Genomic DNA, 22,747 nt, shown 5'->3' with positions numbered 1-22,747 from the left:
TGCATGGTCTGATAAGAAACGGATCCTTCCATGTTTTCTTCACGTCAGCTTTGTGGATCGTCAATTCGGTGAATACGGAGATGACTCGCTACCATGTCAGTCATGGCTAAATAAATACACCGACGGCTGCTGGATATAGATTATTTCTTCAAGCTCGATCCACGCTCGGCTATCTTGCTGGTGTGGCATCCCTTTTTCTGATCGAGCCGGTTTTACTTGAAGAGCTAACTTTATCTTGTTACCATGTCTTCGGGTAGCACTACCGAGATCGAGTCGGCAATCTTCTCAGGGGGAGAAGGGGGTGAAGGAGCCAATGAAAAGGCCATCGGAACTCCTATAGAAAACAAAGACCAGCCAGTCCACCACGAGTTCCCAGAGGGGGGCCTCAAGGCCTGGCTGGTTGTTCTTGGATGCTGGTGCACTTCGTTCGCATCTTTTGGCTATGTCAATTCTTTTGGGTGAGTGCCAACCAGATCAATTTGGATCAAGACCATGGCTAATCAGATGTTCCCTTGATAGAGTCTATGAAACCTACTATCTGCAGACATTTCTGTCCAACCACTCTCCGTCGGACGTTGCCTGGATCGGCGCAATTCAAGCGTTTGCGCAGTTCTCAGCAGCCATGGTTAGCGGCCCAATCGCCGATCGACACGGAGCTATGGTAAGACCCAACTTTTACTTGAAGCTGAATGACAACTGGAATATTGATTTGTCTAACATTTGAAATATTATAGGTCGTCATCTGGCCATGCTCCCTTCTCCTCGTTGTAGCAATGATGCTTACGAGCCTCTGCACCGAGTTCTACCAGTTTATCCTGTGTCAAGGAATCTTTCTAGGCTTCTCATCCGGCCTCATATTTACTCCCGCAATATCAGTCGTTGGACATTATTTCCACAAGAGACGTCCTATAGCCATCGCTTTTGCCACCACTGGCTCTCCTCTTGGGGGACTCATCTATCCGGTTATCATGACAAATCTGCTGAAAAACAAAAATGTTGGATTTCCATGGGGTCAGCGCGTGTGTGGATTCTTGACTCTGTTTTTACTCTGTATTGCAGCAGTCACCATCCGGCCAACGCCCTTGAGGAGAAAGGGGCCTCTGATTCTTCCAGAGGCATTCAAAATTCCTGCTTTCTCTCTACAAGTAGCAGGCATGTTCATGGTCATCTTGGGACTTTGGACGCCGTACTTTTACCTGGCAGACTATGGTTCGGCCCATGGGATGTCTGAAAATCTTGCATCATATTTATTCGCCATAATCAATGCAGGTTCGTTTGTGGGTCGAGTATTTGCCGGCACCGTTGCTCGGAAACTCGGCCAGTTTAACGTCATTGCTGTTGCTGCTTACGCCTCAGCCATATTGATGTTTTGCTGGCTCAAGATCACTTCATCAGCAGGATTAATTGTCTTGTCTATCTTGTTTGGCGCCTCAAGCGGTATTGTCATTGCAATGATGATGTCTACCCTTGCGCAAACGGCAGATCACCCAAGCAAGGTAAGCCGCTACTTGTTTCGAACATGCCAGAGTGCTGTCTAACAGATTATAGATTGGAACCTATCTAGGGATGTCCACCTTTCTCATTGGATTCGGTGGTCTGGCCGGCACACCAATTACTGGAGCTCTAATTGAGACATACCATGGCTACTCTCAGGGCATCATTTTTAGTGGAGCTGTCCTCATGGCCGGAGCTGTATTTCTCACCTGCGCCAGGTTTGCGTTCTCCAAAGACAAGCTCATCGTATAGATCCGCTTGATTTGTGTTGATCTCAAAGTATGTTATATGCTCAACAACCTTTCGATCTCGTTTGACACTAACAAGCGTACTAGGATATCAACATCGAAGCCTTTGCGATGAAGGATCTCCCCTTTTCACGCTTTCCGTTTCAATACTTTATCACAAATAGAACTAGAAAAGTACAGTTTAAGAAGTCAGCTTCACAGCAGCACGTCAATAGCCGCCGAACCTCGTTTCATCTACACATTCAGTTCCATTAACAGCGGGGTCGCGACAAATTGAAAGAGTAGAATCGCCGACTAGACTTTGATGACGGCCTAAAAGAGGATAGACTTGGCCTACCGCGGTTGATAGAGGTTGGCCAGTGGTAGATATTGGCGCCGATGATACCCTCTGTTGGGTTCATGCTTTCTCGGCGGTGTCTGAGCATGTCTCACCGAGCCGCAAATACCTGTTATAAAAGTGTTTGATGCGTTTGTACCTACTCATAGACATGTTATTCGCTGAACCACTCGTTTCAGTGGTTCAATCATACATCTCAACTCAATCTCTGGACAAGTCAATCTCTAATTTCACTCTTTTTACTCAGCGGCTTACATGAATCACGTAGTGCCTTCGCAATTGAGCTTCGCGGCAGCGTCCGAATAGCCGCCCAACCTAGTTTCGCTCCATCGCAATGGTTCCATCGGGAGCGGGGTGGCGGATATTCGACCACCAGTATCGCGAAATCAAGCCGCGACCATAACAGCCTGAAACGAAATAGATTAAACTCATCGCGCTTAATGAGTATCTATTTATGGAGTTCTCCGCTGCCGATGGCAGCAGAGCATCTGCTAGCTTCTCTATAGAAACCATGAACGCCTTTCCATTATGGCTCTACTATCGTATTCGTTCATCAAATTCTTACAATGACACCTTCTATTTCCAGTCCTCAACATGAATCAATCTCTGCTTCACAGGTCAGAAGAAGCCCCAAAGGCGGGTTAACTTTCCGGATACGAGGTGTACCTCTAAGCTGGGCTAAAGAACAATTGCAAGTCTACCTGGAGCAACAAGAGCCAGATTCGCAACCACTTGTCAAATCTCTTGCGTGTGAAATAGATGGCTACTCCAAAACCGCTACCGTAATTTTCCAGAGCCCATTGCCTCCGGAGAAAACCAGCAAGCCTTGGAATATCTCACTGTCGGAACCGGACAATGACGACGACTTTTCTGTCTCAGCCCTACCCTTGAGGGTAGATGGGGCCTTTCTCGGCATTACCACTCTGTTTACGCCTCCGGTAGGAGATCATGGTGTTGAGTAAGTGCAAATTTCCAAGAGAAACCCATTATATTGACTTGTTTACCAGTATCGTTGCTGTCTCTGGCCTTGGTGGACATGCTTATGGGTCCTTCAAGGACAAAAATGGAAACTACATGTGGCTGCAAGATGCCCTACCATATGATATCACTAATGACGATAGCCATCATCCAATGGCACGTGTTATGATATACGGCCATAATTCGGCTGTTCCAGGAAGTAACAGTGTGCAAGATATCGACGACCTATCATCCGCACTACACTCAGGCCTCTTGACTCTGATTCAAGCTCAACAGCCAAAGCCAATTATTCTCATGGGCCATAGCTTGGGTGGCTTGATCATCAAGAAGGTAAGTCTCGTTTACTTTGGTCAAGGTTATTCTTCCGATCTAACGTTTTACGCAGACATTGATCAATCTGTCCAAGTCCCCCAGTCAGGACGACCAGAACCTCTTCCGAGCGATTTATGGGATCGTATTTTTCGGTGTTCCACATGGCGGTATGGACGTTGCATCTCTTATACCCATGGTCGGCGATGGGCCTAACCGTCTCCTTGTCGAGTCAATCGGAGCATCATCTTCTATATTAGATGATTTGGAACTGAATTTTCACCCGTCTTTGGGTGGCCAGGGAGAAAAAGAAGTTACTTGCTTCTACGAGACAGAGCAATCGCCGACGGCGCAGCAGGTAAGTTTGTTGATGAGAATTGAGATAGGGTACAGAGAGTAATATCTTTTTTAAATAGGATGAAGAGGGTAGATGGAGCATGAGCGGCCCTCCAACCATCCTTGTTACTGAATCTTCAGCGGTTCATTGTCGCTCATGGGAACATGACAGTGTTCACATACGCCCTATCGCACGATCCCATTCCGACATTGTTAAGTTCGGTCCAGGCGACAGTTACTATAACGATGTCCGAGATAGGCTCTACGGAGTTGTACAGCGAGCTGTTGGGCTAGAAGCATAACGAATACGTCGTCTTATTCATGAGCAGTAAGATATCCGTTGCGAGAGCGCGGCATTGGCGTATCAGCATGGGAAGTAATGTTTAAGTAGAAACAACAATAATCTTGTAACTATCTATTTCATGAGATTTGCACAATTTCTATACCATCTTGCGTATCCCTGCAGCTGAAAAAAAGATTCAAGGCCTCTCCAAACTCATTTTACAATTTAGGTATATCACGTCGAGACTCCAAGCCTTAGCTTATTCAAAGCATCCTCATACTTTGCCGGACTATGATCCGTCAACATGCTCGTCCCAAACCGCACCTCTCCAAAACGGCCCTCGACATCCTTCACATACTTGAGCACAATCCGCTGTGCCGGCCGTCCAATATGCTCCTCATCCAACAGAAGAAACGCATCTCTCCTCAGCACCCGCTGTGTCTCAAGGGTAAATACCTCGCCAGGCGGGAGGAGCTTCTTGCCCTTCATGCTGGCCCTCATGTTCTCTAGCGCAGGAAGCATCCATCTCTCTTCGTCGCTCACGCCTCCGCTGCTGGCAACTTTGCTGGCGCTGCGATTAAAGTACCACCTCTCTGAGACATTGTCTTGGAGGGCATTCCAAATACGCTGGCGGATTTCAGACTTTGTGTTGTTTTCGTCGTTTTTGAACGCTAGAGCAACGCCTTGAAAGTCATGGAGCAGGCCCAAGGATAGATGAGGCACCAAGTCGTTGCCGTGTACGACGGTGGTAATCAGGCCGCGAGTGATTTGGCGCAGAGAATTCGACATGACGCCTGGAGGGCCATATGCATATACGTGTATGCGGCGACCAGACGGAGGGCGAATCTTGCTGAGTCTTACATTGATAAGGGCTTCATTCGGTGGAGGCCTAACTGTGTATGGCTCGGCGGATGTGACGAACCCAGGGCCACAGGGATTAGGCTCAGACAACATGATTCCCAGCAGCGAGGTAACGCCAGCTCCCAAGGAGTGTCCGCACAACACAAGCCCATAATCTGGGAACTCGCGTAGAGCTTGTTGGAGTGTGACCAAAACGCGACCGTCATCGCCATATAGTAGCCTCCTAGCAGAGGCATGAATGCCCTTGTGAACACGATAGCCTCTGCCTCTCCAGACCAGCTTATCGTACTCGCAGGTCAGATCTGCCAGCACGTCTTCGAATCCAAGCGTGCCCCTGCAAGCAAGCACAACGGCCTTGGCTGCGTGGTCGAGCGAGATGTAATGGACAAGAGGAACGCCAGATCTGGTGGAACCCGTGGCGTCGCTGCCACCCTGCGGGTCAACGAAGGAGGCAAGGAGAATATTGTCAGTCTGCGACTCGGTGTGATGGGCAAAGTGCCGTACATCGTGATGGATTCCATCCCAAGCACCAGGACTCGGTGTGTCACTGGAGATGCCAGTAAGCTTAAGGAAATGCGAGCCATAGCTCGCTGACGAAAACCGCATATATCGAGTGATATTGGGAAGTAGATGGCCTTCAGGGAAAGTTCCATCAACAAAGCCTTGCGTTTGGAGAGAATGCAGCGCGTCGGAGGTGTTGTAGGCGCTCTTTTGAAAGTAAGACGACAATACCAACGATGACACTGAATCATTGGTGCCCACACTATATATGCTGGTTGCATACGACCGGTTTCGACGATGACCACCAGGTGGTTTAAGATAGACGCTGTAGTGTTCGGTGGGTGACCTTGGCACCGCATCGTTTGGAGGGGATACCGATCGTAATTCTCTCGCTATATCTCTTAGGGAAGATTTGGCGTGTAGGTCTCTGCCACCGGTATAGTCCAATGGGTCTGATTCCTTTGTCCAGATATGGGAGACGGACGGGCCGTTTCCTCTAAGAATATGCTTCAGTCCAGCCTTTTTGTCGGGCGTCCTAGAAGAAGCCCCGTCGGTCTTCTTCCCACCATGGCTTCTTCTGCTGGTATCTTGAGACTTGTGGGTGCGTTGTCTCTTTTGGTTTTGGGCAGGCAAATCTTCCAGATACATTGGCTCTTTTGATGGTGTAGATGTTCGAGAAGCAGCTTTAGCGGACTCGATATTGTGCTTGCGGGAGCTCGATTTGGTTGGTTTTGAGAAATCATGGGGCTGAGATTTGTGGCTTTTTCTCTTATCCTTTGCAGGAACTGGCGGCGGTCCGAAAGCAAAAGCGGAAGACGGTGATGTGATAGGGGATGGGGGAGGGGATTCGTCTTCAGGGAGGGTAATTGTAGGCATCTCTGTCAGAGTCTCTTCGCTCCCGGAACTCTGATAGTCGGTAATAACTTCGACGGCTTCTTCTTTCGGTTCTTCTCCGCCTTGGAAAGACGTTGTTTCCTTCTTATTGCGATTTATCCTGTATACCACCCGATAGGACGTAGACTGATCTTGTGGATCTGTGGACTTGTATGAAAGAGCGCTTCCAGAGGTGAGGAGGGGCTGTGCCTCAACAATTTCGGCGCCTGGTGGAGTTGGTAGAGACAGAAGCCTTGATCCTTGAACGTCTACAGTGATTGTTTGCACTGAGGATACAGAGTTGGAGATTGATACTGCCGTGCCCGGAGCCACAGTGGCCATAATCTGGCTCTTGAGGCGGGATATGACAGCTTCGTCGTCTTCAGTGTCGTTCACGGAAGAGCCGTTGGTGGGAGGCGAGGAAACGATGCCTTTTGTTTGGTTGTTGTAGCCCCCACGGATCTCATTATACACCTTTTCATCAATATCAACCCGATCTCCGTTTTCCAATACAACCACATCCCATATAATCTCTTCATAAGACTGCCTTCGGCGTTCTTCTTCAGTCGTTTTTCGGCATGCCCGCTGTAGATAGGCCAGCGTGCTGAGAGCAAGAGTCAGGTCGATGACACCGACCCTTTCACCTTGCAGGCCCGTCGTGGGATTCTCAAATTCGCGGCGAATAAGTGTGACGATGCTGGCAACTGCTCGGGAGGAATCTGTTGAGCCGAGGAGCTGGTCGAGAGATGATAAGAGGAGTTGTGAGCCTGCGGAAGCAGTAGAGATTGTTGTGCCCGTAAGCCGGAAGCTGACGGAAGTCCAAAAGACCGCCTGAGTGACGGCAAAATGCAGGTTTTCAAGGCTGCGCTCTAGGACCGTCTCTGCTTCTTGGACGGCCAGCTCGGTCTGCGATTGCTCAAGGGTATCTTTGGCGGCTCGGCTCATGACGCCTTCAATCATGCCCCGGGCCAGCCCCAGGCCACCAAGGGTGGTGAATCGTGCGGCATCGAGGCCAGCATTGCTCAGCACAGATCCAATGCGAATGGCGAGCGAAGTTGATCGGGTGGCAAGGCTGACGGCTTGAGCAACAGGCGACGGAAGAAGCGTTGGGCCTTGCATATGCTGAGGCCCCTGCTTGGAGGCAGTGACAGCGTCTGTCGTCATTGTAATATGCGAAGCGATTCGTTATGCTGGTTCAACTAGGTTGGTCAAGGCAAATTGCTGGATATCGGCATGTTTTAGGTGCCGCCTTAAGAGGAATCAATCATCGGTTCGAATGTTGGGAGACTTGAGCCGATTATTAGAGTGCGTGTAAACTTCAGCAATGCAGGTGGTCATCCTTAGTAAAAGTCAATATTGATTGCCAACTTGGTGCCCAGTGCCCAGTGCCCATTGAGTTTCACATGTGATTCCAGCTATTAACGCCCCTGGGACGGCGATATCAGCCACCAATGAGAGAATCCCACGTCCAATTCGACGCCCCATAGCAAATTTAGATTGAATTGATGCAGGCCATCACACTGGACAGGGGTCTGTTGTGTCGACACGCCATCGATTTGTGGCGAGTTTTTGGCAAAGCTGTTCATGCAAGACATGCTGGCCGAGGCACGATTGGAATGCAGTGGATGTGGCAACATGAGGTGATGAAGATGTGGTCCCAGATACGGCTGAAATGCAAAGATAGAGAGTAAGACATCAACAGAATTTGGATTCCAGGTCGTATCCAAGAGACGAGGACAACAGTTGCTGTGTTGTCAACCGTTATCGGCGACTTGAACGGTGACTCAGCTTATGCCGATACTGCACCTGCTAAGCCGCAACGAACTGTCCCAGCGCCTGTGGCCGCTACAGAGCCCGCTACGGTGCTTTGCCGCCTCTGAAAGTAATCCCTAAAGTTTCATCTCAGCGCTCTTCGTTGACTTTAGCCGTCCTTGGACGAACTGCCAGCGGGCATTTTGAGAAAAAGATCGCCTATGAAGTGATGCTATTACGCTTGCTTAATTTGAAAAGTTTCGTGCCTGACCTAGGATCGTGCCTGACCTAGGTCGTTGGGCGCAAAAATACCTGCGCTTACACGTTGCCAGGAAACCACATTTCAGTTACTCAGTATCAACTCCCGTAACGCAACCATCCAGACGGAACAGTTGAGATGGTATCTCAGACCCTAGGTGTCTGTGCTACCTGCGACAAACCGGCCACGATGCGGTGTGCTGGTTGCAAAGATGCACCAGATTACCTGCCTGGCGATGCTCTAGACACTTTTTATTGTGATCGGGATTGCCAGATAAAAACAAGAGAGACTCACAAGAACAGGTGTCGCAATTTGTCCCGGCGGATTGCGCTTCACCGTGCTGCTAAGATCCTCAAAACTGCGTTATTGGCGTACAGGGAGATGGTCTATGACCTCAATCTCACGCATATCGAAAGTAAGGACGGCATCCTGAGGCTCCACCAAATGCCCAAAACAAGACCCATGCGTTGCGTGTTTCCTGGACATCTCACCAACAACATCGAGCATAAGGAAGCGGCCCTTCTTGTCAATCAATGCACGACGGCTATGGTACTGTTGGGTCGTTTGACTCGCAAGTTGCTCTCAGGTCTCTTAGTCCCATTTCCTCATTCCTATTTCGCCATTCGGCTAACATCTTGTAGGGGTTCCTTCGACTTTCGAAATAGTGGACCTAGAGGTGGGCAAGCCAAGGTTTCCAGCAAAGCTATACCCAGCACCTGAATCCAGCGGCGTGCCCCATACAGTAATCATCGTTGGCCGACTATTCGTGGGGGAGACTTGGATTATTGACACAACTGGCTGTCAGTACGGGTTCAAGGAGGTTCTGGTCCCATTCAAGAGGTATCTCGAAGACCATCAATGTCGGATGTTGGGAGAACGTACCACATATGATGCGACCGAAACCAAAGACCTAGACTACTACGCTGAGCTTCCTTTCATGAACACGGCATTACAAAAGGAGGATAGGAAAATTGAACGGAGGGCTCGGCTGCATTTCGCTAAGTTTGTTGATGGGCAAATAGCCCCTGACATCCTACAGGGTCCAAGTAAAGTGTTTGAGGAAAAGCGCCTCTTCTTGGAGTCCGATTTGAAGTTACATATGCAGAGTTACAATAAGTAGGATCAAGGCGGTATGCATGAGACAACAGTTACGCAAAGGACCTACCCCGACAACCATGCCTATTTCCTAAATAGCTAGAAGTGGTAGATAGAGAAGCCATGGTTGCTTTTTAGTCAGAAGCTTGTATCGTTTGGCGCAGATATCCTAGAGATTTGAGATCACGCCAAATACTACCATTAAAGCATGCTTTAGTCATCATTACCCCGGCCATCGATGCATTGAGCTAGCTTATTCCATGGGGAGCCATAATCCCTTCTCCAGTACTGGCACCATATGTCACAGAGCCTGATGGTTTCAATGCAGTAACTTCTTGCCATTGGATTTTGAAATCATGACTTCGCATTCATACAACGCCGAATCCCTCTTCCGGGTCGATGGCCTCGTTGCCATCATCACTGGCGGAGGCTCTGGTTTGGGCAGAATCACGGCCCACGCTCTCGCTGCCAACGGAGCCAAGGCTGTCTACGTTCTTGGACGACGAGAAGATGCTCTTGTAGCAACGAGAGACACGAGTCCCAGTCCAGAGATTATCAGACCCGTCGTCTGCGATGTCACCTCCAAAGACTCTCTGAAAGCGGCCGCGGATCGAGTCCGTGAGGAGCTGGGCTACTGCGATGTCGTCTTTGCGAATAGCGGAGCGATCACGACGGATAACTCGAGCATCATAAGCAACTTCAACAACCTCGATGTCAAGTCCCTCCAAGAGGGCCTTTGGGCGTACGACATGGAAGATTTCACGCAGTCTTTTCACGTTAACGTTACCGCGGCCTTCTACACTGTTCTTGCATTCCTGGATCTGCTTGATGAGGGAAACAAGAGAGCAGTCGTGCCGCAAAAGTCCCAAGCCATCATCACGGGCTCTGTAGCATCCTATGCACGCCTACCCAAGGCAGGATTCGCCTACGGCTCCAGCAAGGCAGCAGCAGTGCAGGTGGCCAAGCAGCTCGCGACGCTGCTGGCACCGCATAAGATCAGAGTCAACTCGATCGCGCCAGGAATATACCCCAGCGAGATGACTGAGCGCGATATCAAAGCCTCGTCCGCGGATGTTCGACAAGAAGGGAGTTTTCCTGCGTCCTTTGTGCCGCTGGAGCGGTTTGGCACGGAGGAAGAGTTTGCGGGAGCGATGCTGTTTCTGACGAGCAAGGCGGGAGGATACGTGGATGGGAGCGTGCTGGTGACGGACGGGGGACGGTTGAGCATCGTCGCATCTACGTATTGATATTGAATGTCTTTGTCGCGGTAAATAGATCATGTATTCTATCTAAAGACGTGAGCATCCATCGTTAGCAAGCCTCTCGAGACAAGTGGCTGATTTCCATCGTGGCTCATCACAATGACCAAAAACAAATTTCAGGGCGTAGACTCGAGAACAGCACGAACAGCATTGCCACCACCAATTACTGAGAGAAAACCCCTTCTTCGCTGCCAGGGCAAGCCCCAGCAAAAGCAATGAAAAGAATGTTCGCGTCGCCTGGAGGCAGTGTAATACCAGGGACACTGTGGGCAGAATCATGTGCAAGCACAGAGGAAACCGCCCCAAGGACAAAAATAAGAATAATCACGATTGGTCTCCTTAGAGACCTTTCAGAGATTAAACTGAAAAGAACAGATACTACACTTGATCTAAGCCAAAAGGCAAAGAGAGCTAAAGAAGAAAAGAAAAGAAAAAAGCTTCGCTTTTCGGCGGGCGGGCGAGAAATATATAGGCAGGCGAGAGCGGTGTGTGGTGGGGCCTGGCAGAATCTTTTTCGGAGGGCGGCGAAGCTAGAGCTCCGGGATGAAGCATTGCGTTTGTATGGACGCGGTTGGGTTTGCACGCAGCAGCGAATCAGTGAGAGCTGGTATATTGTGTGGTGAAACATTGTTACTTCTCTTGATTTCGCTTACGAAAACTCATTTGATCGCCAAATATTTTGAGCATTGTACATATATCTTGCAAGACTTAGAGCTAGAAGAGAGTGCCTAATACAGAGAGGGCTTGAGAACATGAGACTAGTAGTACTAGTAGCTATATCAAAGTAAGCCACTCGTTGATGCTCTGAAAATCCCCCGCTTTGGCAGTGGCTATACCCTAGCGTGGCGGCCTGGTAACACTTCCTAAAGAAAACTGGCTGATTGTTTATGTACAAGTAGACAATTTTGAATTTTCTAAAATAGGAAGGAAATCCGAGCATTTAAGGTGCCAATTGGGGCTATTCCCGAGAGGTGGGAGGCAGGAAATCCCAACTGGCGCATATAGCAGATCGATCGCCCGTATCATAGATAGAGACGACAACATTTTTGCTCCCCCTTTACAAGTTCCTATGTCCTGATCCGTAGAGACCACGTTAAGGGATCGAGCTCATCACAACCTCCCACGCCCGACCGTAATAGTCTTCATGGTTCTAAGATAGGAAAGAATTCCGAGCATATTTGTGCTGTCAAGTCGGCCGAACTGATCAAGACCAGGCGAATTGAATCAGTGTAAATGATAATTAAAAGGTTACATTCTAATAGGCCTAAGCCTTAGATCAAAGAATTATATACACAATTGATAATCAAATTTTACCTAACCATGTCATTCGCGCCATTTGATCCCCGCACTTAACCATGTATATATACGTGTAGAATCCAATCATTATAACGCCCATTTTTACTTCTCTATCGATTCGCTCACTGTTTAACAGGGTCAATATACTTCCCCCACCAGCGGAATCATAGCTCAAGGCTCTGTTCAATATGGCATCGACCAAGTCGTTTTCGGTCTCTGGCAAAACCGCCATCGTAACTGGCGCCGGCTCAGGTGTGTATTTCTGGACATGGGCCTGAAGTGTTAAAGTTAAGCTTCAAACTAAGATGATTTTTATCAGGCATCAATCTCGCGTTTGCCCAACTTCTTCTCTCCCACGACTGCAGCGTCGTATTTGCAGATTTGGAGCTGCGGCCAGAAGCAAAAGATGTCATCTCGAGATACCAAAGCGAGGGCAAAAGCAAAGCCCAAGCTTCGTTTATCAAGACGGACGTAACTTCATGGACTGATCTTTCCAACATGTTTAGCTTTGCGCTTGAGAAGCATGGAGACATCGACATTGTTTGCCCAGGCGCAGGTGTATACGAGCCTCACTGGTCAAACTTTTGGCATCCGCCTGGCTCCAGCGAAAGTCGAGATGCGGTCGATAAAGGCCACTATGGGCTGCTAGACATCAACTTGACACATCCTATTCGTGTAACGCAAATGGCGATATCGCACTGGCTGTATCCTCGGCCACCGATTGAAGGCTCCAAGTTCACCGCAGCGCCGCCCAAGGCGTCTCCCAGCAACCCCAAGAGGGTCATCCACATTTCTTCAGTCGCCGCCCAGATACCCGTCTGGAGAGCTCCGCTATACGCCGCATCCAAGTTTGGTCTTTCGGGCTTCATTCGCAGTGTCGCGCGGCTAGAGCCTCTGTTTGGTGTGCGTGTCAACGCCGTCGCGCCCGGAGTTGTTCGGACCCCTCTCTGGACGGAGCATCCAGAGAAGCTGAGAAACGTGGATCAGTCCCAAGACGCATGGGTGACTCCGCAGGAAGTGGCGCAGGCAATGCTCAGATGCATCGAAGAGGATGAGAATGTCGGAGGGACTGTCTTGGAGGTTGGCGCTGGCAATACTAGAAAAGTCAATGCATTCAACGATCCGGGCCCAGACAGAGATCCCAGAAAAGGCCTGATTACCAGCAGCAATGAACATGGCGATGGAGATGTGCTTAACTGGCTCCAGGACGAAAACGTCTGGGGACCTCATCTATAGGTCACTTGGGCCATCGCGTGCGCATGCGATGTGCTGATTACACACGTCTAGTTTTGTAGGCTTCATGTTTCCTGCCCGACGCTGGCTCAGCCTTGTGGAGGCGTGAGCAATCAAGGCACCTGGCCAAATAGTCCTGGTGGAAGACACATGCTAAAGTATACAAGCATTACAGGAGTTCCCCTGCCAGAAGCACAACGTGAGAACCTGCTTTCATGTGTTTTAGCATCTCATCCCCACCCAACAAGAATGTGTGCATGATTCCAAACCCCATGAACTGCAAGCGCTTACAGCTGAACCACGCCCCACGGGCCTGCATATCTTACCCGCGATCATCAGAAGCCAGGTTTGCGCCCTATCGCGTGCGATTCCATGCTTGCTTCTCCCCCCTGGTCCGTCGATTTTGTGTGCTTATTTTGGCGCCTTGCAGCGGGCTAAAAGTTGGGGGCTAATATCATGGGGGGCTGTGGCGCATAGTATGGCGTGCGAACAAGATAGCTTGGAATCAGGAGTTAGGATATTTGGCATGACTTGTTTTTGGATATTGGGTATCCCTACGAACACTGCCAAGGGAAGACAAACCGGCTATGACAGGAGGGCATGCATAAATAAGGGAAGCCCATCCCCTCTTCGGAAGGAGAGAATTCAATCTCATTGTGCTTTTCATTAATCTGGCGTCGCAAGCCTATTCGCAAATAATAAGTGCTTCTACACTCAAAGCTGGGTCTCAGTCTCTATATCCAAGAACCAATAATCATCTTTCAATATCACACAATGGCTTCTCTTATCCGCAAGCTCTTCCGCCGCAAGGAGCCGGCCCCGTTGGTCTGCTCTGTGGCTCTCGATGACGAAGGAAACCCTGTTGGTGACCATCCTGACCACGTTCACACGGATGCCTGCTTCGTCAACTTTGAGCCTCTTGCAATTGCGGAGCTGTTCCAATCGCAATCTTGCCAGTCGTGCCCTCCGGCCCTGCCCGGCATCCACGCCGGTACCGCAGACCCAAACGTGCTGCTCTTGACCTATCCCGTCACCATCTTTGACCACACGGGCTGGAAGGACACCTTCTCCAGCCTCTCCAACGATTCCCGTCAGCGAGCCTATGCGAAGAGGTGGGCTCGAAACAATCTCTTCACTCCTCAGGTCGTCGTCAACGGTATCGTCGACGGCAGTGGACGACAGAAGGAGGAGATCCAAGCCCTTATTCAACAGGGCCGAGATGCCACCAAGGCTCGTGACTTCCACGTCTACCTAGACGCAAACGACACTGAAGTCCGCATCGACACGGACAAGCAAGAGGCTCCCCCGCACGAGGTGTCGTACATTGTCTACACGCAAAAGGACCAGGTCATCAAGCCTGCCAAGGGTGTCAACAAAGGCAAGAAGATCCCCCACCGCAACGTGGTGGAATCGGTGACCAAGATTGGCGACTGGATCGGCGGAAACGCAACTTGGTCTCTGCCTGCGCCGAGAAGTGCGCTGGGCCCGGATCAGGGCGCGGCGGTTATCCTCACCGAGGGAGGCCTTGGAGGACCGATTATTGCGGCGGCCAAGGTCTAAATCGAATTATGCAGATGTGATGGATATGATGAGATTATATGATGGATAGAAGGAATTGGAAGAGAAGTTTCATGTTATGTAGCTGAGATACCATAAAGAGACAATACCCCCCTTATTTGTACTTTTGTTCTACCATTTATTATGCCAGTTTGCTTTGGAATATTTTACCCTTGTACCGTGTTCGGAGAAGACCTTTTTCCTCGAATTCCCCTTTTCTTGATTTCAAAACTCCGTGAATGAACTAGTCTCGCTCACTGCATGACGGGTAGGGCTGCGTCGAGATTTGCAGCACGACTGTGGATGCGCCGAAGATGATATATGGGGTATACGGGTATACGCGGAAGAAGAGCATTTACCAGCTACAGCTCTCCAAGGAGCTGGATACAATGTGTGTTCTTGCATTGCAATTACGTCCTTGAGATACATGATCCCTTCCACAGAAACATGACACTCTTTCCTCTACGACAATTCTCAAGTTTCATCATTACAGAGATTGGAGCTGACGTTTGGTTCGCACAACAGCATAACGCCGGAGATGGAGGTTGTCGAGCAGCAATGGAGGCAAGCCTATATTACTGTTACTAACAACTTATCGACGTGCCACGGCTATAGAGTAGTCAATATGACTTGGACCAACAATCAACTAATATGATTGATAGATAGTTGACGCCTTCTTGTCACTATAAACAAGGAACCCAAAAGGAGGGGCCCCTGACTATGTGGCACCTCGCTAGGACAAGTGCTTATCCTTTGCGCCGACTATATTGTCTTACTCAAACATTTGTAACCGGTCATAGGCGTAAAAACAAGTCCACGTATTAGAACTGCGGAGTGTTACTGGGATGACCTATGCCCGGATTCCGTTAGTAAGCTATCGGATCCGATAGAGTGGCTCATACTAAGGTATTATGTCTGCCATAAACTAGCCGCTGGTGGCCTTACAATGACGATAGAACATCTAGCGTGACCTTATTGGCGAGCTTAGCGATGAAGGTGGTCGCCAACAACGATTGTATACGGGGGCCCGGACAAATACCTTGGAGTGGTAAAACGTCCTTTCGCTATTGTTCTCTTTGCAGGTTGTGGTGATTGCTCGTGTGCTTAGCCTCCATCACGATGGGGATGCCACTGAATATAGTGCTACTATTTTGATCTACCTCTTTACTGCTTTTTGAAGTAGTTACCTTGCTATGATTTCCTGATTCAGAAAATAGGACGAGCCATTGCTTCATCGACCTAGCTTACTATAGGTGCTGTATACATGCGGGTAGAGTGTGTGCATATTTCGTCCGCCTAGCTCTCTGGCTTTCAGGGGATGAGTGAGATCCACACATGGCCACCCTCGTTGTAGAAATGACAGTGGCGTATCAAACTTCCGCACTTGTATTAGAGGCCGAAGCCAGAACCTTAGTACTGGTTCAAACAAGATCCTTAACGTCTTTTTGATGCTTAAAATTACGATAGACAGCAAAGAGTAAAAATATGTGAGGATGACTGACTCGACGGCACATGCCAACGGCCCATGACCAAGTCGCTCTTATCTAGTCTTGATGAGATGGAGGCAGAATTGCCTATGTGTGTATTTATTTCAGGAATTCTAGGCCAAGCCAGAGCCGGCAAGAGATGACATGTCCACATCCGGCAATTACATCTCGTCATCTCCTATCCGCCGGCCGGTGCTGAGACTCTCGCCAAGCGCCGATACGGAACGGTGCTGGTGGCCCTTCCGGTGCCGCTCTCTCAGGCATCGCGGACCTTTTCGCTGCCAGATGCGGCACTCCAGGCTCGAGGTCGTACAGGCTCAGGCTCAGGCTCAAGCTGTGCATCTGTCCTGAACAGCGATAGCCGTACAGGTAGACTCCAGTACGACGAGCAGCTGGTTGGTATAAGCAGCCATTGAAGTTCATCCATCTCCAGCCAGATCTAGAGCCCCTACAGCACTGCAAGATTTATATCGCATCTTGTTTATCACAATCTGGCTGCATTCAAAGTTTTGTCTTGGTGAAATTGCAGAGTAGAGGCGATGGAACTTCGAAATGGCAGACGCCATCTCAAGCTGAACTGCCACGATAGGCTTAGCCCAGCTGCTTATCTCCAATTCGATTCTTCCTACCCGCGCCGATCATCCCCAAAAAAGCTTCTACCAAAAAACGCTTGTGCTCCAATTCCATTCTCAAATCTGAGCTTCCATCTTCAAGCCTGTTAAAATCTTCCATTCCACTGCCAAATCAGTCAATCTCAGCGCAATGGAGCAGTTCCTCCTTTCGGCCCAGCACTCCGGGTCTATCAGCCACGCCCACACTTTTCAGCTTCCGCAGTCGGCCGCAGAGCTGGCGCGGGAAGTTCGCATCACGGTAGCCATTGTTGCCGTTGCGTGGGTTGTTGTCACAGCTATAAAGCAATTTGGTTGGAGGAACCAGGGGACAAGATGATGCAATCAGCTGTACTTGGGAGTTTTGCTGGTAAATGTGAGATTGGCATTTGGACAGAGTCTCCAGTTCGCAGAGAAGCAAGCTAATTGAAGCTGCGCTCTAGAGATACACATGATACCCCGGATATGCTTGAATTTTTAGGTTCATTATATTGCGATACACGCCTAGCTCACTTTATGAGATCAATTGCATACTAAAGGACACTACTTACTGCCACGAATCCGCAAGACCCAATACTCCAAAGCATATGTACGACGTTGAGATAGCTCGCCAGGCCACAAGCAGCATCCTTATGTCCAGCAGGTCAAACTTGATTGCCATTGCTGCTCAACTGAAGATGCGCTTGAAGCTCTTTTCCGGCAGACCATTTAGTCATGCTTCAGCCATATGACGACGCGATTCAGAAGCCAATGCTCTATGCCTTGGTACTATAACAGGGCAGTGCTGCGAGTATGGATTAAGTTCAACACGAACCTTTTCCAATCTCTCTCTGAGTCAATGAATACCGCATTGGTCGTCTCTGTTGGTCGTTTTTGCCTCCCTGGAACAGAGGCATAAACAGATTTCTTCAACCGGTGCAACGTTTTCGTACCCTCTACTAGTCGGTGACAAGCGTCTGTCCAAGACTTATCAGTATAAACTTATGCTATCTTCGTTAGATATATTGAACAATCTTATTTTGGATATTTAGAGTGTGCTCAAGATGTGCGATACGTTTGGGGCATTAATGCCCGCCCACATATTACTACAACACCGATGACGCATCAGGTACCCAAGACAAGTTCGTAATGGCCTGTTTTTTGAAATCAAAAGCTTGCATGGAATATAATACATGATGTTATGTATCTGGCTGCTATACATCCTCATTCTTCGTGGTGTCATGTGCATTCAATTCCCCAGTCGCTCGCATCAACGGTGGCGCATCGTTCCAAGTGATTACAATCAGCCACGTAGTCTACTTGTTTGGGCAGATTTGGAAGGAAAGAAAAGAAGCGAAAATAGGAAAAGAAAATAATAAGAGCAGAATAAATCCTTTCTTCTGTGCATTAGCATTGAAGAGCGCTTGGAGTTGTTGGACTCAATGTTGTCAGCTAGGGTGGCGCTCTGGTGTGTGCGCAGAGTGCGAAAGAAAACACCAAAAATTTGGGGATGCGCGTGGCAATGCGACCGACAGGTGCCGTAGGAAAAATTTAAATGAACACCAAGAAATGGGATCAAACGGTCAAATTTGGGCTTCATCAGGCTGTTGCAGCTGGATGGAGTGGCGGCAGTCGGGTGGTGGTAAACACCAAAGATCCGGCTGGCAGGCCAAAATGCGGTGGCAGCTGGGATTGGGAAACTGGCCGCAGCCACCAAACTGAAAGACGAAAACACCATCGAATGACATTTCAGGATTAAATTGGTGATACTCACTAGCAAAAATACGTTCATGATGACGCGAAAAGCGCTGCATGAAACCACCAAGTTGGAGCTGGCGAGGTACATATCCACGATGATGAGGATCTGAACGCTAGATGACATGATAAAATTCATCGCAGAAAACACCAAGAAGAGAGAGATTAGTATCACCATTGGTGATGACAAGAGTCAGATCAAATCTAACACGATGTGAAAAGGGTCTGATGCAACCACTAAGGTTGAGCTGACGAGATCCGATTTCATCATGATGAGGATCTGAACGCTGGATGAAGTGATAAAATACATCGCGGAAAACACCAAAAAGAGGGAGATTGATATCGCTACTGGTGACAGTTTGTGATGATTAATAGCCAAAAAGGATCAGGATGAAGGCAAACCTCTTAGATGAGAAAGTCAAGATCGCATCACCAGAGTCCAAGTTCATGATGATCTGGAAGAAATCGTCTTCAAAAAGACAAGAACTGCCAGATGTAAACACCAAGAAGAGAGAGTCTGGTATCACGAAGAGAGAGATTGAGATCACAACTGGCGATGATTGGGAGTCAAGAAGGATCAAAATGAAAGCAAAACCACTAGATGAGGGTGCCAAAATCGCATCACCAGAGCCAAAAGTGATAACGGCTCGAATAAATTATCTTGTGATGGGTGGAAATTCCTGAATGAAAACACCAAGTAGAGAGGGATTGGTATCACTATTTGTGATGATTGGGAGTAAAAAAGTATCAAGATAAGGGCAAACATGCTAGATGAAGTAGCCAAAATCGCATCACTAAGGCCCAGATTGGTGAAGATTTGGAGAAAATATATTCGGAGAAGATGCAAATCGCTGGATGAAAACACCAGAATTCCAAGGTCAAGATATCTTCGCCAGGGTTACAACCTTCAAATCATCCACATTCAAGATCACAATGGCCCTGATCAAGCAAAATAACCCTGAAGAGGAGACCAAATCGGAGTCGAAAAAGCCCATCCACCAGGGTTACGGCGCCTGTTCATGGCACTTTTGATCTCAAATCTCACCTCGCCTCAGGGTTACAACACCAAGATTCAGGGTTACAACGCCAAAATCTCGACAAAAGCTCTGCGTAACCCTGGAGTTGGTGATAATTTGGCATCACTTAATCCTGAATTGAGAGCAGAATGCTCCGATTTGACCCTGATGAGACGGCAATTTCTCAAGGTTTTGCCCAGAGATCGCTCGAGTTTAAGGGTTGCTCGCTCGAAGTTGAGGGTTGCAACCCAGAGAAAGCGTCCAGTATTCCGATATAAGAGACCGATTCCCCGATATTAGAAAGTCTTATAGTGTATAAGTGCATGAAAACCGCGGTATAGAAATTGCGAACCTCGCTTGAAGAATTTGGATGTGCAATTTTGGACGCCAAGCTGGGTGGTTTAGATGGAGGACACGATTACAGCCATCTAGAGCAGGAAGTAGGAGATATTTATAGATTTAAATACAAGAGCAGCTCGAGAAGCTCTATTGATGATATAATGCAGATGAATAGAGCTATTGTGTATTATTGTTCTGTGGTACACGATGGATTGGCCTGTCCCAGCTGTGGTGGATTGGCGATGCATCAGCTGTTGGTGAGCTCGATCTCATTCATCCCATGCACCCTTCACATCCGCTATATTGTTCCATTAGCACGCTGTTTACAGCCCTACAGTATAGATGCTGAATTTGAATCCTACCTATGCTACTAGTTTGTTTTTCTTTTGTTACCTTACATAAGAGGATATGGATATATTTGCAGCTCGTCTTGATGCTACTCCTCGATGGGAGGTGTGGTCGCACGACAGAAAGCATTTAGTCTCCAACAGCTCCAAAGCACAGCGCATTTGTTTCACTTAAAGCTCTACAGTGCTCCATGTATAGGTATATGTACTTCTTCCGCACTCAGTTTCACCAAATCCCTGATCTTCTGCGTCGCTCACCGCCACCGGATGCATCGCCTCTCTTCCCCGTCGCCACCCTCCAGAATCTACAGGGCCTCTACCAATCCAAAGACGCAAAGCCCTGAACAGAACCTCCTCTTTCGCGTTACAGAAGACTTGATATTCATGCAATGCACAGGAACGACATCCGGTTGGAGAGAGCTCTCCGGAATGTCGGCCCGCGATTCCGGACGAAAAAGCAGTATTCCAGCAAGGGTTGGAGGTGATGGCCCATGGCTTTTGCATGACGATGCTAGTCTTATATGCATGTGATATCCGTAAAATCTCCTTGCTGCACCGAAGCAAGCAAAGGTCCCTTGTATGCATGTAAGTGGTGGCATTCGCCTAGGATCGGCACACACAAACCACCCACAACAAGCGAGGCTGAGAGGATCCTTGTTGGCAAATTTTCTTTGCTTTTTCCCCTTCAGCTCGAAATCACAAGCTTCTTCTTTTCTTCCAGCAAACAATCTCCAAAAAGTCTCCTAACCTGGCAAAGAGTGGATTTCTTTTACGTCTCGAAATCTCCCCCAGACGCTCCCAACGTGGATCCAGAGGCGTCCTCCGTGCGAACTTCGGCCGGCTCCGAAGCCTGAGGTCCACTGAAAAAGTTTTGGCGTCGACGGCTGCTCGCTGGAGCCCCTCCCCCTCATGCCACTTTTGGTGAAGAAGCATGGATCTTGGATCTTTTGGTCTTTAATAGCTTGCAGATTTGGATCTTTAGATTGTTTAGACGAGAACTGAATCGAGCCTCGCTTAAATAAATAAAAAATTCTCCTTCTCTTGTTCAATATTATCTTACCCTTGTCTCTTTGTCTTTTTGTCTTCTTTTCCCTGCTCCTTCTTTGTCTACCGACTTGTAGATCATCCTCTCAACACCACATCATCCATCATGGCATCCGAATCGCAACAATCCCAGCTCTCGATGGATCTCCCCATCATCGACCTCGACATCTACCTCAACAACCCTCCCACCTCTCCCCTCGTCCAAGCCGAATGCTCCCGCGCCGCCTCGTCCCTCATCACCTACGGCGCCCTCCTCCTCCACGACTCGCGCGTCTCCGAAGCCGACAACGAAACCTTCCTCGACCTCCTCGAAGACTACTTCGCCCAGCCTGAAGAAGATCTGAAGCGCGACGAGCGGCCCGAGCTAAGCTACCAGATAGGCGTCACGCTCGAAAACACCGAGAAGCCGAAATGTGCCGTCGACGAGCCGTGCCTAGACATCATCCAGAGACTGGACCCGAGCCAGCGGCCGCTGGACATTTCTGCGCATTCACCAGATCCCAAGGCTCGGTTCTTCTGGAGGATGGTGGAGCTGCCGCCGTATGAGACGCAGTTCCCCGGCTTGAATGCGGAGAACATCACGCCTGATGCGGCGCATATCAAGGAGCGATGGGCTCCGACGATGAATCTGTGGGGAAGCTCCATGAAGAATGCGTGAGTCTCACTGTTTTGGAAGTCAGATACAGGTACCAAGTAGCTGGACTCAATAATCTGACTATGTAACAAAACACAGCGTCTCCAAACTCTCCGAAATGGCAGCACTCGGCCTCGGTCTCGAAGCCGACTACTTCAGCAACGCCGGCCGTTACGGGTTCGTTAAATCTCTCGTCTCCTCTTTTCCTGACTCTGTTCTCAATACTGATTCTATTTATAAAATAGCCCCCATCTCCTCGCCCCGACTGCCTCCGACCTCAACAAGTACGCCTCCCTCGACACCATCCTCGCCGGCTTCCACACCGACCTCAACTTCCTCACCATCCACGGCCGTTCTCGCTACCCCGGCCTCAATATCTGGGCCCGCAACACGGGATCCCGCATCCCCGTCAAGATCCCCCAGGGCAACTATCTCCTCGTCCAGGCCGGCAAGCAAATCGAGTACATCACCGGCGGGCTCATCAAGGCCGGATACCACGAGGTCGTCGTCAACGAGCGCACCATTGAGACCATTGAGCGGCGCAAGATCGAGTTCCCGGATAGGCCGCTGGTGAGGATCTCGAGCACGCTGTTTTGGCATCTCAACTCGGACTTTGACTTGGCGCCTGTGCCCAAGTTGGCGGAGAGGGCGGAGAAGGTGCGCGAGGAGCAGGCGAAGCTGGGACGAGACGAGGGCGAGCCGGCAAAGTATCCTCCTACAAAGGTTGGATACCAAGTTCAAGAGTGAGTGCTGCTTGGATGTTTTTTTTTTTTTTTTTTTTTTTTTTTTTTTTTTTTTTTTTTTTTTTTTTTTTTTTTGGTTTCTGATATACTGACAGAGCTTCTAGTGAGCTTAAACACATTG

At 49.0% G+C, this 22,747-nt stretch overlaps 8 protein-coding genes across 8 annotated transcripts; 7 read left to right on the top strand and 1 right to left on the bottom strand.

The window, feature by feature from the left end:
* Positions 1–243: 243 nt before the first annotated feature.
* On the top strand, positions 244–1,746 carry TGAM01_v202275 (riboflavin transporter MCH5; the record flags this gene model as incomplete). Its single annotated transcript, XM_024548961.1, has 4 exons — positions 244–458; positions 520–661; positions 735–1,496; positions 1,549–1,746. 4 exons carry the CDS (start codon positions 244–246, stop codon positions 1,744–1,746), a joined length of 1,317 nt encoding a protein of 438 aa, XP_024406364.1.
* An 899-nt stretch (positions 1,747–2,645) lies between these two features.
* Positions 2,646–4,004, top strand: TGAM01_v202273 (hypothetical protein; the record flags this gene model as incomplete). The annotated part of the gene is made up of 4 exons (XM_018807138.1): positions 2,646–3,037; positions 3,087–3,387; positions 3,443–3,724; positions 3,783–4,004. 4 exons carry the CDS (start codon positions 2,646–2,648, stop codon positions 4,002–4,004), a joined length of 1,197 nt encoding a protein of 398 aa, XP_018659646.1.
* Positions 4,005–4,219: 215 nt separating this feature from the next.
* TGAM01_v202274 (esterase/lipase) lies at positions 4,220–7,384 on the bottom strand (the record flags this gene model as incomplete). Its single annotated transcript, XM_018807139.2, has 1 exon — positions 4,220–7,384. The coding sequence occupies one exon, from the start codon at positions 7,382–7,384 to the stop codon at positions 4,220–4,222; it is 3,165 nt and encodes a 1,054-aa protein (XP_018659647.2).
* A 985-nt stretch (positions 7,385–8,369) lies between these two features.
* Positions 8,370–9,351, top strand: TGAM01_v202272 (hypothetical protein; the record flags this gene model as incomplete). The annotated part of the gene is made up of 2 exons (XM_024548960.1): positions 8,370–8,817; positions 8,873–9,351. The coding sequence occupies 2 exons, from the start codon at positions 8,370–8,372 to the stop codon at positions 9,349–9,351; spliced, it is 927 nt and encodes a 308-aa protein (XP_024406363.1).
* A 331-nt stretch (positions 9,352–9,682) lies between these two features.
* On the top strand, positions 9,683–10,573 carry TGAM01_v202271 (short chain dehydrogenase/reductase family; the record flags this gene model as incomplete). The annotated part of the gene is made up of 1 exon (XM_018807140.1): positions 9,683–10,573. One exon carries the CDS (start codon positions 9,683–9,685, stop codon positions 10,571–10,573), a length of 891 nt encoding a protein of 296 aa, XP_018659648.1.
* Positions 10,574–12,072: 1,499 nt separating this feature from the next.
* Positions 12,073–13,120, top strand: TGAM01_v202270 (short chain dehydrogenase; the record flags this gene model as incomplete). The annotated part of the gene is made up of 2 exons (XM_018807141.1): positions 12,073–12,136; positions 12,204–13,120. 2 exons carry the CDS (start codon positions 12,073–12,075, stop codon positions 13,118–13,120), a joined length of 981 nt encoding a protein of 326 aa, XP_018659649.1.
* A 771-nt stretch (positions 13,121–13,891) lies between these two features.
* TGAM01_v202269 (hypothetical protein) lies at positions 13,892–14,677 on the top strand (the record flags this gene model as incomplete). The annotated part of the gene is made up of 1 exon (XM_018807142.1): positions 13,892–14,677. One exon carries the CDS (start codon positions 13,892–13,894, stop codon positions 14,675–14,677), a length of 786 nt encoding a protein of 261 aa, XP_018659650.1.
* Positions 14,678–21,355: 6,678 nt separating this feature from the next.
* TGAM01_v202268 (hypothetical protein) lies at positions 21,356–22,630 on the top strand (the record flags this gene model as incomplete). The annotated part of the gene is made up of 3 exons (XM_018807143.2): positions 21,356–21,903; positions 21,983–22,060; positions 22,129–22,630. The coding sequence occupies 3 exons, from the start codon at positions 21,356–21,358 to the stop codon at positions 22,628–22,630; spliced, it is 1,128 nt and encodes a 375-aa protein (XP_018659651.2).
* Between the last annotated feature and the right edge of the window lie 117 nt (positions 22,631–22,747).

The sequence above is a fragment of the Trichoderma gamsii genome, assembly GCF_001481775.2.
Source record: "Trichoderma gamsii strain T6085 chromosome Unknown Scaffold_5.2, whole genome shotgun sequence".
NCBI classification, from domain to species: Eukaryota; Fungi; Ascomycota; class Sordariomycetes; order Hypocreales; family Hypocreaceae; genus Trichoderma; species Trichoderma gamsii.
Note: the sequence above shows the minus strand (reverse complement) of the source record. Positions and strands in the feature narration are given on the sequence as shown.